The sequence below is a fragment of the Neopsephotus bourkii genome, unplaced genomic scaffold (assembly GCF_033783945.1).
Source record: "Neopsephotus bourkii isolate Nb327-2 ecotype Australia unplaced genomic scaffold, CSIRO-AGI_Nbou_v1 NB_1154, whole genome shotgun sequence".
NCBI classification, from domain to species: Eukaryota; Metazoa; Chordata; class Aves; order Psittaciformes; family Psittacidae; genus Neopsephotus; species Neopsephotus bourkii.
In genome coordinates, this window is record NW_026901640.1 from 2,310,951 (window position 1) to 2,323,095 (window position 12,145).

The window sequence follows — 12,145 nt, forward strand, 5'->3', positions numbered from 1 at the left end:
GGTTTCCTGCAGCCCCTTTAGGCACTGGAGCTGCTCTAAGGTCTCCCCTTCAGGAGCCTTCTCCAGGCTGCCCCAGCCCAGCTCTCTCAGCCTGGCTCCAGAGCAGGGCTGCTCCAGCCCTTGCAGCATCCCCATGGCCTCACTCCAACAGCTCTACATCCCTCTTGTTTTGGGGGCCCCAAGCTATCCCCACTGCATCCTCCCCTCCTGCCCCTCTCCCAGCGGGGCAGCTCACCCATGAAGTTGTAGTTCCAGGACCCTTGTGCTGGGACCATGAAGAAGCCAAGGAAGCGATCGGAGAGCAGCATCTGCACCCGCTCGTAATGGGATGGGAGGTAGCCCTTGGGGTTGTTCCCCTTGTCCGTGTTCTGCCTGCCCCACTCATAGCCACTGGGGGTCAGTTTGTAGGCTGTCAGTGTGCAGGAGCCGGGTGTAAAACTGGAAGGAAGAAGATATAGGGAAAGTCAGACTGATCCAGGGCAGAACAGGGAAACCAGGAACGAGCCAACACTGCCTTTCTGCCACATATTGAGACCTCAGCATGTTCCCAAGCACTGCAGCTTGGCAGAGAGGGCACAAGAAGCCTCCTGCCTCTCACCTGCAGGTGATGATGATGGTCTTCTCCCCATCCCAGGAGGGGTTGTCAGCCATGACCTTGGCATGGGTGGTGACATCCTGTGGCGAGAGCTGAGGGGACTCGTTTGGTTGGGTGTGAATCCACCCCAGAGGTTCCATTTCCTGGCAAAAAGAGTTTGAGAGGGGAATAAAAGGTATTTAAAACCAGGCCAACAAACACACAGGGAGCAAAGGCTTCCCTTTGCCTGCTCGGTGTCAGGCCGAGCTCTCCAAGTCCCACATCTCCAACAGCTCAACTCACCTTGAGATACTCGTGCTGTGGCAGCTGCCCTGGGAGGTGCACGGTCTGGTGTGTGCCCCACTGGGGCACCATCACAATGCACCGGATCTCCTTCACCTGGGGGTTATCAGGAGGGCTCACTCCATACAGGTAACCTGCAATCTAGGAACAGACACCTGCCTTAGAAGCCTAGATGAGCCCTCAGCTCCTCAGGAGCTGATCTCTCAACCCACAGGCTCTCATTAAAGGAGAGCATCTCAGTTTGGTTACATGCTGAGCTTCCCCTCAAGGAACCATTCAACCCCATCTAGAACTTGTGTGCTCAGCTGTATTACCAGTGCCTGTCTCCCCAGTACTTCCTGGCTGCCCAGGCCTGCTGTGTGCCCCAGCAGAGTGTGGTACAGCTGTAACACACTCACCTGGGCCCGCAGATCGGAGATGCAGATGAATTTCTTCAACACATTCTTGGGCAGGATGTATGTGTAGCCCGTTTCCTTGATATCATCCGATGAAACATAGATGTGGTTTGTTCGCAGGTGGAGGTTGGCAGCAGAAATGGCTCTGTGAAGAGGAGAGATGAGGATGGAAGGGTGCACAGATCCCTCCCCAAGCACCACACAACAGCCCTGCCTGCTTGCCTACCTGACCCGCCACTCGGTCTTGGAGGAGAAGGTCTGGGTCTCGTAGTTGCTGGTGGTGGAGGTGATGATTTCATCCCCGTGTTTGTTCACCGTGCGGGTCTGGGTGGCTGTGAGCTGTGACTGCTCCTTGGTCTGCTTCTCAATTTCGGCTATCTGCTGCCTCTGCTGCGAGGGGGCAGAGATCTCCATGCCCAGGATGATGTCTCGGATCTCTGACTGTGTCAGGGATGCAACGTTCACGCTGGAAGAGGAAGGATACCCAAGTCAGGTGTTTCAGAGGCCATTCTGGACCCCTGTCACGAGAGCACAAGCTCAGATCATCCACTTGGGGCACTGTGAAAAACGAGACCACAGCTTTACAGGCACAAGGGAGGAAATCACAGGATGCAGGGATCAGAAAGGTTTGCTGCAGACACTTTTATCTGCCTTAGTAGAAGGCAGTTAATAATAACTCTTCAGGGACTGTAGTGGCAGGACAAGGGGCAATGAGTTCTAACTTAACCAGGGGAAGTTCAGCTTGGAGATAAGGAAGAAGTTCTTTACTGTGAGTGGTGAGGCCCTGGCATGGGTTGCCCAAAGAACTTGTGAATGCTCCATCCCTGGCAGTGTTCAAGGCCAGGTTGGACAAAGCCTTGGGTGACTTGGTCTAGTGTGAGGCATCCCTGCCCATGGCAGGGGGTTGGAACTGGATGATAGTAAGGTCCTTTCCAACCCAAACCATTCTGATTCTGTAATGATAACCAGTTTCCCTACAAAGCTGACAGTTCACTGCAAAAGGCCCTTGTAAGTCTACTCTCCACAAGCAGCACCGTGTTCACAGTCTTCAGAGAGGAAGGAAAAGGTGACAGGATCACTGCAGCTGGACACTGACTTACTTGTTCTTCTTGCCATAGTCAGCAAGGATGAGATCCTTCAGCTGCACCTCCACCTTGATCCACTCCTCATCTGTGAGGGTTGGCCAGATGTGGTGAGGCTCTGTTATGGTTGTCTTGTCTGGTTTCAGAATGACTTTGGCTCGATCGTTATTCACATGAAGCGCTCGGAGGATCAGAATCAGACGAGAGAATGCCTTGGAGGAGAAAAGGAGATGGAAAACAAATACATAAGGCCCTTGTGTCCAGCACTGTGGGCATGTGGATGCTGCATGGGAAGTGCCAATGGACTCAATCTGAAGGAAAATCCAGGCAGAGTCAGAGTCAAGCGCTCCCAAGCAGCAAATCGTGATGGATCTCTGAAGCCTTGGCTCCTGCCTCATGCATCAGAAGCAAAGCAAAATGCAGCCTAGGCAGGCTGTGCTCACCGTGTAGGAAGAGATGGTTTTCAGCCAGTCATCATAGAGATTGAAGAGAACCATCTGGGGTTCAGTAGCCTTCAGGATGAGATCCCCAAACTTTTCCACTTTCAGACAGGCCTGGAAGGGCAGCTGCAACTCCGAGCCTTTGATCACGATGTTGGGGAAATCCAGCAAGTGCACCTGGGGTTTATGAAGAGGAGGAGGAATCAGCTCACAACTACCAGAGAACACTGGTCCGGATTAAGGAACACAGGGCTGTCTTGTCATCTACCTTCTGCATTCTTACCTCAAGTGGGTCCAGCATGCCCTTCCGTGTCACTATGATCTGCTTAGGCTGCTCCTCCACAGGCAGCGATCGAATCAAGGCAGCCACTTCTTCAGCAGTCTTCCACTTGGCCAGCTACAGGAGGACAGCAGGGTCAGAGACAGCTCTCTGCTAACAGCAGTGTCTCCATGGGAATCACAGAGACTCAAGCCAAATTCTATAAATACACGTGGAATTTATGGCTTGTTCCAGACCAGAGTCAGGGCCCAGCATTTTCTTCTTACTGGTCTCAGAGTTCCTGTTCCTGGAGTTCAGTTACCCCTGACTGGCTCAAAAGAAACCAGCTGCCTACACCCCCTCTCCCTGGCTCTGCCACCTGAGTCTTCTCACTGCACTGGATGTACAGCCAAGTGCAATGTGATTTGCTGTAACACTGAGCACAGCCCTGTTTCTCAAGCCCTGCTTGAAGATGTCAGCTCTTTAGACCTCAGAGCCTCAAAAACCTTGCAACATCAATGCCTGCTTTCCTTTACTTTTACATCCCATGCTAGTGCTTCCCTGAGAAGACGTCAGACACCAAACACTGCAGCTCCACACTTGTTAAGAGGCAGGAAGATGAAGATTCTCAATCTGTTTTCTGCTCAAGTGAGTGTCCCAAGCAGTCAGAGCCCACCCCAGCTCCCAGCCCAAAGCACAGCAGCAGCCAGGCCCCTACCTGTCCTAGACGCTTCTGTCCTGCCCACACAGAAGTATGGATGATCTTCAGGAAGAGCTGTCCAGTTCTGGGATTGAAGATGAAAATGGCTCCATTGATGGGTTTTGTGGTCAAATTCCCTTCAAAAGTCTGAGAAAACAAGCAAAAGTCAGAAGCAGAGGGAGATAAAGCCTCCACAAGCACCCTGAGCACAGGACATTGACAGTCCCTGTCCTTTCCCCTCCAGGATGCTCCTCTGGCCTCACCTTGTGGATGGTCACTCTGTACACATTGGTGTCATCCACAAACCAGATGATCTGGTTGGAGAAGAGCTCTCCGTAGTTCTGGGAGGAGAGGTATGGCTCTGTGGGCTCGGACGAGTACAGCTGCAGCCCCTTGCGGATTCGTTCTCTCAACACATAGAGGGCAGGATTTGCTTTCATGATTTTGGCCATGGCCTGCTGGATCAGGGGTTTGCTCCCAGGGAACCAGTTCCCATAAGCACTGAAGAAGAGAACAAACAGAAGATGCAGTTGTTGCCATCAGCTGTGAGATGCGGAGACAACAGCCACGCATCTTTCCATGCAGCAGAGAGGCACCTTTGTACCTGCTGAGTACTACGCTATGTTTTCTCTTCCTATGTCCTTGGGAGCTGCTTACCCACTGCTCTTTCCTGCACCTCCTCTCAGTGGGAAGTCACAGCACACCCATGCTGCAGCCCCAGAAAAGTTGTATCTCCTCTAACAAGTATACTGGAGCAGAAACCTGCTTGCTGGGACTCAAAACCTTCCCCCTACAAGTGAAGAATAACTGTCCCCACTTATGGGGAGCCTTAATACAAGGCCTGCCCTTCAGCTCCAAGAACAGTCTAATCTCCTAAGAAAACAGATTATTAGTGAGCTGGGAGAAGAGAACAACTATTATGGAAGAAGCAGGCATGGGTCAAACTGACAGGACTGACTAGGTGTCTTATCCCATTCACTGCACCCCTCCAGCTTCTGCTTTCTCCCCTCATTCTCCTCCCTAAAATACAACCCAGTTTAGAGACACACTAAGACACAGCCACAAACTACCAATTACACTTAAAGATCTCACCTGTGCAAGTTATAAGCCAGATCAATGGCAATAAGCACCCCAGTAGGGGATGGGTAGATACTCATGTTGTCTGTAGTGTAGTCCAAGAACTTGGCTCTTGCGTAGCGCTCGATATCATGGGAATCATAATCTCCCCAACGGAGCTGGATATCAATCCAGTACTTCTGAGTGGTGGTGCTGTCCATCACATCCCTAAGGGGAAAGCAAGCCAGAACAACTTAATCTTGCACAAAACTCCCTTGCAGTTGCTACGTGTCCTTGACAGAGAGACCTTCTGAAGCCAGCTGCTATCTGCAAACCATCCTGAAAAGGGACTCTCCTACTCCCTTCACACAGCAGCTGGATGGAGAAGCAGTTAAACACAAACCCTCAGACAATGGGGTTCAGCTGCAGGTTTAGGCAAAGCATCAGTTACTCCTCTACTGTATAGCCACAAGGGTCATCTCCCCTAGGGATTGTCTGCTGAGGATTCAGTCAAACTGAACACAGCATGGGTACAGAATTGGGTCTGATTCACTCCAAATTCTGGCCCTAGGACATCACAGCTTTGTGGGGTTTCACTTCAGAGCTCCTGAGCTCTGGCTTAGAGGAATGGTCAACTGAAGAGAGAACAGAACAGTGTCTTCATGTTGAAGACTGTGCTAGAAGGTGCTGCAAGCATCTGCCCAAACAACCCCTGGACTTTGTCCTCATGTGTCCCCAGTGAAAACCAACCCTGCGTGCCCAAGAGATATAAAGCTTTGGTTCAGGATGATAGGCTCATTAGCTCTGCTCCACAGCAAGATCAAGGAGAAGGAAAAGGGAAACACTCACTTGGAATCTGCAAGCAATGATGGACGTGACACATTCCACTTATAGGAAGCAAAGAGAAGGATATCCGCACATGAGGAATTCATCTTGTATGACTTCCTGGGATGGATTGTCTCTTTCTGCACTGTCTCAATCTCCAGAGCATCCAGCTCTTGATCAAACACCTAGGGAAAAGGCAAAGATGAGTTGTGTTCAAGCAGCCTTGCTAAAGAATCTATCCTCAGCACCGAACTAGAACAGGCACCCAGGAAAATCCCATCTCCTCCTCTCTCTGTCAATTGGGAAGAAGGGCCAGGCCTGCTACAGCCCTGGGACAATCTGTTACTAGCAAGAGGCCGTTGGTACATGAGAAGCACAGAAACAAACCAAGTGAACACACTGCTCACCTGACACAAATCCATTACGATGCTCTCATGGATCTTCTGCCACAAGTGAGCTCGGAAAATCTGGATGAGAGAAATCTTCAGCGTGGGGATCTTGCCGTGCATGAAGATGCCTGTCAAATCCAGCTGCACCTGGAACCCAACGTACACCTGCAAAGGGAAAGCAGCTGTGAGAACAAGCAGTATCACTGCTGAAGTTCAGAATACAGAACAACTGCTGTTAAAGAGGTTCAGTTCATCTGCAAGACACGTTCTGAAGAGTTACATCTATTCACTGCTCTTATTCCAGTGGCAGTTCCTACAGGTACAAGCTCCAGGCACTTACATTGGCTCTGTTAATGGTAGGAGACCACCACAGGGTGAATCTTCTGTTTGGAATTTGGTTCAAACCCGACCTCTGGGCATTTGTGAGCTTCTTCCATTTCATAGACTCCTCAAAGCCACTGGCCTTCTCCCTAGAAAGGGCAATCAGTTGCATTAGATGTGGAACATGGCAGTTAGCAGAAATAAGGGACAAGTAATAGAGGCAGGGAACACACACAGAAGGAATGGGGAAGACTGTTTCATGTAAAGACATATTTTCACATCCTGCAGTTCAGCTACACCCCAGCCCCAGGTACTCTCCTAACTGAGCTATACACAGTGTGCTCAAGTGATGGCTGAAAATGGGAAAAGGCTCAACAGAATCAGTACATCTTGAGCCAAGGACTCCTCCTGGTCACCAAAATGGCAAGAGAAGGCAACATCAAGGGTTCTCTTACCAGAAGAGACCCTCCCATGTGGGGAAGTAAGTGCCCTTGAAGAGAGTGTGTTCCAGGATCCCTTCCACTCCACCAAGTGCCTGGATCATGTCTGTGCGGTAGTTGTTCAGGTTCCAGAGCTTGCCATCGTGGCGCTGATGTGTCCACCAGAACGGGTTCTGTTTCAGGACCTGGGGACAAGAGCAGACTAGTGAGCAGCTTTGTATTCAGATCATTTAACCTGGTTGTACCCATTGTAGGAACCAAGATGATGGCGAGGATGATAATGTCAGAAGCCAAGTGAAAAGCCTCATGCCTGCCATCCTGGAGGACACAGCTCACCTACATGAGTGCAGACAGCACTGCTATGCGATTCAGACTGGGTAGAACGATGATGATGATCTCTCAGGGACTGACCTTCTACGGAGCTATCATTACAGGCTTTAAATAATGACTTTTTCCACTGCTATTAAAACTGATTCAGATTTTGGAATGTTTCTTTTGGGGCCTATTTTCCCCTCTCCAGAACACTCAGTTGCACAAAGAGTGGTATTCCTCAAGACACTGTAAACCATCCAAACACTTCAAAAGCAGCTAGCTACAGATTTCAGAGCATCTGGTTTCCAACAGCCTCCACCAGTCCCAACACATGGCTCTAAAAGTTCTCCCTGCAGCATACAGACAAGGAAGTGCACTCACAAGAATGGAAGCTGAAAGGACATGGTCTGGGACAGGTATGTGATCCTCACACTCAGCCAGAGAAATTCCCAGTCCATACCTGATACTGCTTAAAGTCAGTCCTGACTCTCCATCCTTTGTCATAAGCTAGGGTGTGCCGGTCCTTCTGGAAGAGTGTGTTGATACGAGGAATTCCCCTGTCCCATGAATCCTCCAGATCCTCCAGTGTCAAACGCCTGGAATAAACAAAATCCCCACTCTTTTTTACCTCTCGGTGTTACAGCAATTCATTAATGAGCATTTCAGGGGAGGAGATGACAGGAACAGCAGAGACCTTGGGGCAATGGGGAGGTGTTCTACAATGCCAAGCACTAAGAAGCTCAGCAAAGTGCCCCCAGCCATTGCTGTGAACATGCTGGTGCCAAGCAGCCAAACGAGACTGCCCTTTTAAGTGTGCAGAACTAACTGCAAACGGGTCTCATGTCAGCTTCTGGCACCACCATTTCCCTTGAACTGTGCCACTGATGCACTTTCTCCATGCAGAGTCCACACCTCCTCCAGAGGTAAGACAGAAGCTTTGCAGGCAGACCCCAGGTCTCCAGAACACCGAGACAGTGCAAGACTTCACACCACTGCCTGTCCTCACACACAGAGATCTGCCTGCACACTGAAACCCACCTGTTCTGGGCTATAGCCTCTTGTCTCTTCAGGGCATATTCTGCCCACACTCTCTGAGAGTCAATGAATTCACTTTCCCATGGCTGGATGTAACGATACAGATTTGGGATGAGCTGGTCCTCCTCATGACTCATTCCTGAGCGGAAGTGAGTGATGCCAACATCTGTCTGCTTGGACCACCTGGAGCACAGAGGCACAAGAGTTAAGTAGGAGTGACAGGACTTTACAGGTCACATTGACCTGCTGTAGAGGCAACATACCTCTTTAACATGGCATGGTTCAGCAGAATCAGGTATTTTTATGGGAAATAGCATCTAACAGAACCCTCATCCCACGCAGGCATTAGAGCAGCCCAACTCACCTGAGGTCAGACTGTGGGATGAGAACGTGGCCCATGGAGAGCATGCCAAGCCCCCCCAGCTCTTTAGGGGTGTAAAACACCACTGGTGGGAAACGACTGGGCATTTTGGAATTCAGACCAATTTTGATTCGAGTCTGGATTTTATTCTCACACTTCACCAGCAAATCAAGCAATTCCTGGGTATTTACAACAGCTTCTCGGAAATAAGTCATCAAGCCAATGAGAGCTGTATTCCATTTATTGACAATCTAGAAAGGAAAGCAAAGACCAGTTCTCAGCTTCTTCTTCAAACATCTGCAGAAAGCTCTGCCACCCATCTCCCTCCCACCTTACCTTAGTGAAGGTTGTGGAGCCAGATGCCATGAGGATCTGCCTCACTCTGTTGTGGAATCTCTGCATAGACTCATCATCCACACGCAGGAAGCACTGAGCTGTGCGCTCCTTGGTGACCTGCAAGAGCACAGCCCCATCAGTTCCTTCCTGGGGGCCCTCTCTCCAATACAGACAAGAAGATAAGCTCTTGCCATTTATGTAACACAGGGAGGAGAAGAGACTGAACAGCACCTCTGCACCTTCGGGGCCCTCATCATCCCCATCCAAGGATTCTCCATCCCTCCCAGCAAGGAAAATCCATACTGAGTTCATTTGTGGTCCCAGTTATGCAGCTAGCAAAGAGCAGTTATCCCCCTCCCATAGGCAGTTACAAGCTCTGCTTTGATGCCAGATACAGGCCACAGAGGGACTGCTCTCCCACCCTGTCAAACCCTCACCCTACCTCATTCTGCAGGTTCCAGACCCCATCCTTGTGGGTGAACTCCTCATAGCTGGTGCGGCACTTGGGCAGGATGCGGCACTCAAACCCACACATGTTAAACAGCAAATTGGGGTTATCCTTGCTGTAAACGGATACGAAACTGTTCTCCCACTGCACTGTGGTGACTGAGCGAGGCAAACGGTTCTTGATATCCCAGAATACAGCACGGCCTCTGGAAAACAACATGTGCACAGGCTGTTAGTGAAGAGGAACACTATAGCTCTAACACCTATCACCCTGTCAGAACTACAGCACAGACCCCTCACCTATTCTTACTTTTCCTCCTATCAGTCTCAACCTGTTTTCTATGACAACTGATTTATCCCAGGGTGCAGCACTTACAGGTTCACATCGTGTTTCATGAGGCGCATCCGAGCATCCCGGGGCCAGCACTTCTTGTTGTTGTAGCCCACAATGTTCTCGTTGTTGGGATCTGGATGCTCTGTCAGGTAGCGCTGAATCAAGTCTCTTGCCTCATCTGCTGTAAACCTGGAAGCACACAGAAGAGCTGTGTGATCTACATGACCAACTTCTCAAGACACCAGACAGATAAAGACTTGCTTCAGGACTGCTGTTTCCCACAGCATGTTTGAAGGTAATGACCCATTTTCTGTATCCTCTCACTGAAGGCAGCTTCAGTTTCATTAGCTTACAACAACCCATGACTATTTGGGTTATCTTTCCATGAACAGACGTAAAATTCCATGTCCACTTGCTGGGAAGCCACAGAAGGCTTATTTTAGCAGTGGAAAATCTGCAAGAATAGAACACATGATGCTGTTCTTTTTCTACTGGTCCAGTGATGCTGCAGGACAGTGAACTGAGAAAGCAAGAGGAGGCATGTGGACACCCAGTTGCTCTGGGAAGCCTGTAAATTCCAATATTCCTAACCTTTCTGAGCAAAAACCTGGAGTAGAAGCAGACTAATTCCCATTTCCACAGCATCTGCTGCAAGGTGCCAGATCACAAGTTCACCTGAGGAAAGCAGGGTCTCACCTGAAGAAGATGTGAATACGGTCAATGTATCTGCAGAAGAGGCGAATGGGATGGGCCACCTCAGTGGCAATGTCTTGGAAGCTGAGGAAGTCATTTGGCATCTGGGGAGGCCCAGCCATTTCACTGGCACGGTGCAGACCCAGCACCAGCAGGTCCATCACAAGCCCATAATACTGGACAATGAAGGAAGCAAACTGCAGCCCACGGATAATCCCATAGGAGTTTGTGTGATTCATGTCCTGAGGAAAATAAAAGGGAATTGTGAGTATCACAACACATCAGAGACCTTTTACCTGAGCAGCTGCTCTTTAGCAGGACCCAGAAAGGGTTTTCTTATCCCCTTATCACTTCTCTGGCAAGTCTTGTGTCCAAAACCTCTGCATTTTACAGTCCTGAGAGCAATCATCACCTTGTAGTTGATCACCACGTTGTTCTTGGCTGTCATGTAGTCAGCAATGTTGTGATCAACGATAAGACGCAGCAGCCTGTTGAGCAACGTCAGGTCAATCTTCTCATACATCTTCTCAAATCGAGACTCCAGCATCACGTTGCATTCACCTTCACTTGTTTCCCAAACATCTTGCAGATTATTAATGCCTGGGGAGGCAAATATGCATATCACATGTCAGAGTGCAGAACATACTTCCTGTAATGCCTGATTTTTCAGTCTCTGGTCCCTCCAGTCTATCCAGAACATGAATATGTAAGTCAACCACGTGCTAAGGAGGTTCTTATCCTCCTCCAGTATATACATAAACGTATTAACCTACAAAATACAGTGTCTGATTGTAAGGACTATTGGTTGCAAGTTGCAAATATGAAAACTCAGCTCCCAAGTAGACTTAAAGGAAGCAAGCTTCCCATAAGAAAACTCATTTTTGGATGGAACACAAGACCCCACTAACCCTGGCACCACTTGTACACCAACAGTGGAGGAGGCTCGGTGTCAGCAGGTTTGATCCATGGAGGGAAGAGTCTTCGCTTATCAGCTTCATACCACAAGTACTGATCCAGGTAAGCATCTGTGATCTTCTCCAAGGGCTCAACATCATAAACAGGAACTAAGTGGCTGTAGAGATCCATGAACTCAATACCCACCTAGAAAAGAAGAGGCAAAACTGAGACTTACAGTTGACAGAAAACAAAGTCTTAGCACCATTTAGATCCTGAACACAGTGTAACTTTGAGCATGGTCTGGTTTTCAGCAGGCCACCTACCTCCTTGAAGGCTCTCTGAGTTAAAAGGTGTCGCTTGATTCTGGACAGAGCTTCATGAGGGTTATCATAAGCCTGCTCAATCAAGCCCAGCTCCTCTCTCTGTGACTGGTTCAGGCGAGATTTCACACTGGAAGTGAGAAAGAACAGGTCAGGCACCTAAACATGAACAAACTAACAGCCACCACATTAAACTGGTGCAAGATACTGTTCAATGAAGCAAATCAAGGGAAGATTTGTAACTCTTCCCAGTCCACATCCCCAAGCCTAGAAGTACAGTTTTGACGTTGCCCATTCCAGGATCAAAAGAGAACAAAATAGCTCCAGATGCCTTTCCCAGTACAGATGTCTGTCCCTGCAGCCGTTTCCCACTGCTTACCTGTAAGCTTCCTTCAGCCTCTCCAGGGCTAATATGAGCAACTTGGTGTCATGTTTGTAGGACAGCGGAGGGAAAGGAATGGGTGAGAACCTCCTGCTTTCCAGCCAGTGCACTGTGGTGGTGTACACAGCAACGGCCTCTTCTGCAGTGATGTAAGGCCCATCCTGCAAACCAAACCACCAGCATCAGTCAGTGAAAGCTTCCCTCTGAAAACAGCACCAATTTCAGCAACCCCAGGCAGGACAGA

General features: G+C 49.5%; 1 protein-coding gene across 2 annotated transcripts in view; it reads right to left on the reverse strand.

Annotated features, from left to right (window-relative positions):
- The window catches only part of PRPF8 (pre-mRNA processing factor 8), a 28,235-nt gene that overhangs the window by 9,431 nt on the left and 6,659 nt on the right, over positions 1-12,145 (reverse strand). For both annotated transcript variants that reach the window (XR_009726941.1, XM_061363403.1), the window contains exons 17-42: positions 11,899-12,062; positions 11,523-11,649; positions 11,211-11,403; positions 10,715-10,902; positions 10,306-10,544; positions 9,652-9,798; positions 9,271-9,481; positions 8,829-8,945; positions 8,496-8,743; positions 8,135-8,314; positions 7,557-7,692; positions 6,800-6,969; positions 6,364-6,493; positions 6,042-6,188; positions 5,659-5,819; positions 4,846-5,037; positions 4,017-4,254; positions 3,772-3,900; positions 3,078-3,191; positions 2,798-2,971; positions 2,373-2,566; positions 1,499-1,738; positions 1,276-1,417; positions 878-1,018; positions 599-738; positions 236-438 (exon numbers count right to left, since the gene is read on the reverse strand). Coding sequence is in view for 1 of the 2 variants with exons in the window: in XM_061363403.1 (XP_061219387.1) it covers positions 236-438; positions 599-738; positions 878-1,018; positions 1,276-1,417; positions 1,499-1,738; positions 2,373-2,566; positions 2,798-2,971; positions 3,078-3,191; positions 3,772-3,900; positions 4,017-4,254; positions 4,846-5,037; positions 5,659-5,819; positions 6,042-6,188; positions 6,364-6,493; positions 6,800-6,969; positions 7,557-7,692; positions 8,135-8,314; positions 8,496-8,743; positions 8,829-8,945; positions 9,271-9,481; positions 9,652-9,798; positions 10,306-10,544; positions 10,715-10,902; positions 11,211-11,403; positions 11,523-11,649; positions 11,899-12,062 (4,465 nt within the window). In the remaining variant the exon portion in view is untranslated. The remainder of the gene's footprint in view (positions 1-235; positions 439-598; positions 739-877; positions 1,019-1,275; positions 1,418-1,498; positions 1,739-2,372; positions 2,567-2,797; positions 2,972-3,077; positions 3,192-3,771; positions 3,901-4,016; positions 4,255-4,845; positions 5,038-5,658; positions 5,820-6,041; positions 6,189-6,363; positions 6,494-6,799; positions 6,970-7,556; positions 7,693-8,134; positions 8,315-8,495; positions 8,744-8,828; positions 8,946-9,270; positions 9,482-9,651; positions 9,799-10,305; positions 10,545-10,714; positions 10,903-11,210; positions 11,404-11,522; positions 11,650-11,898; positions 12,063-12,145) is intronic.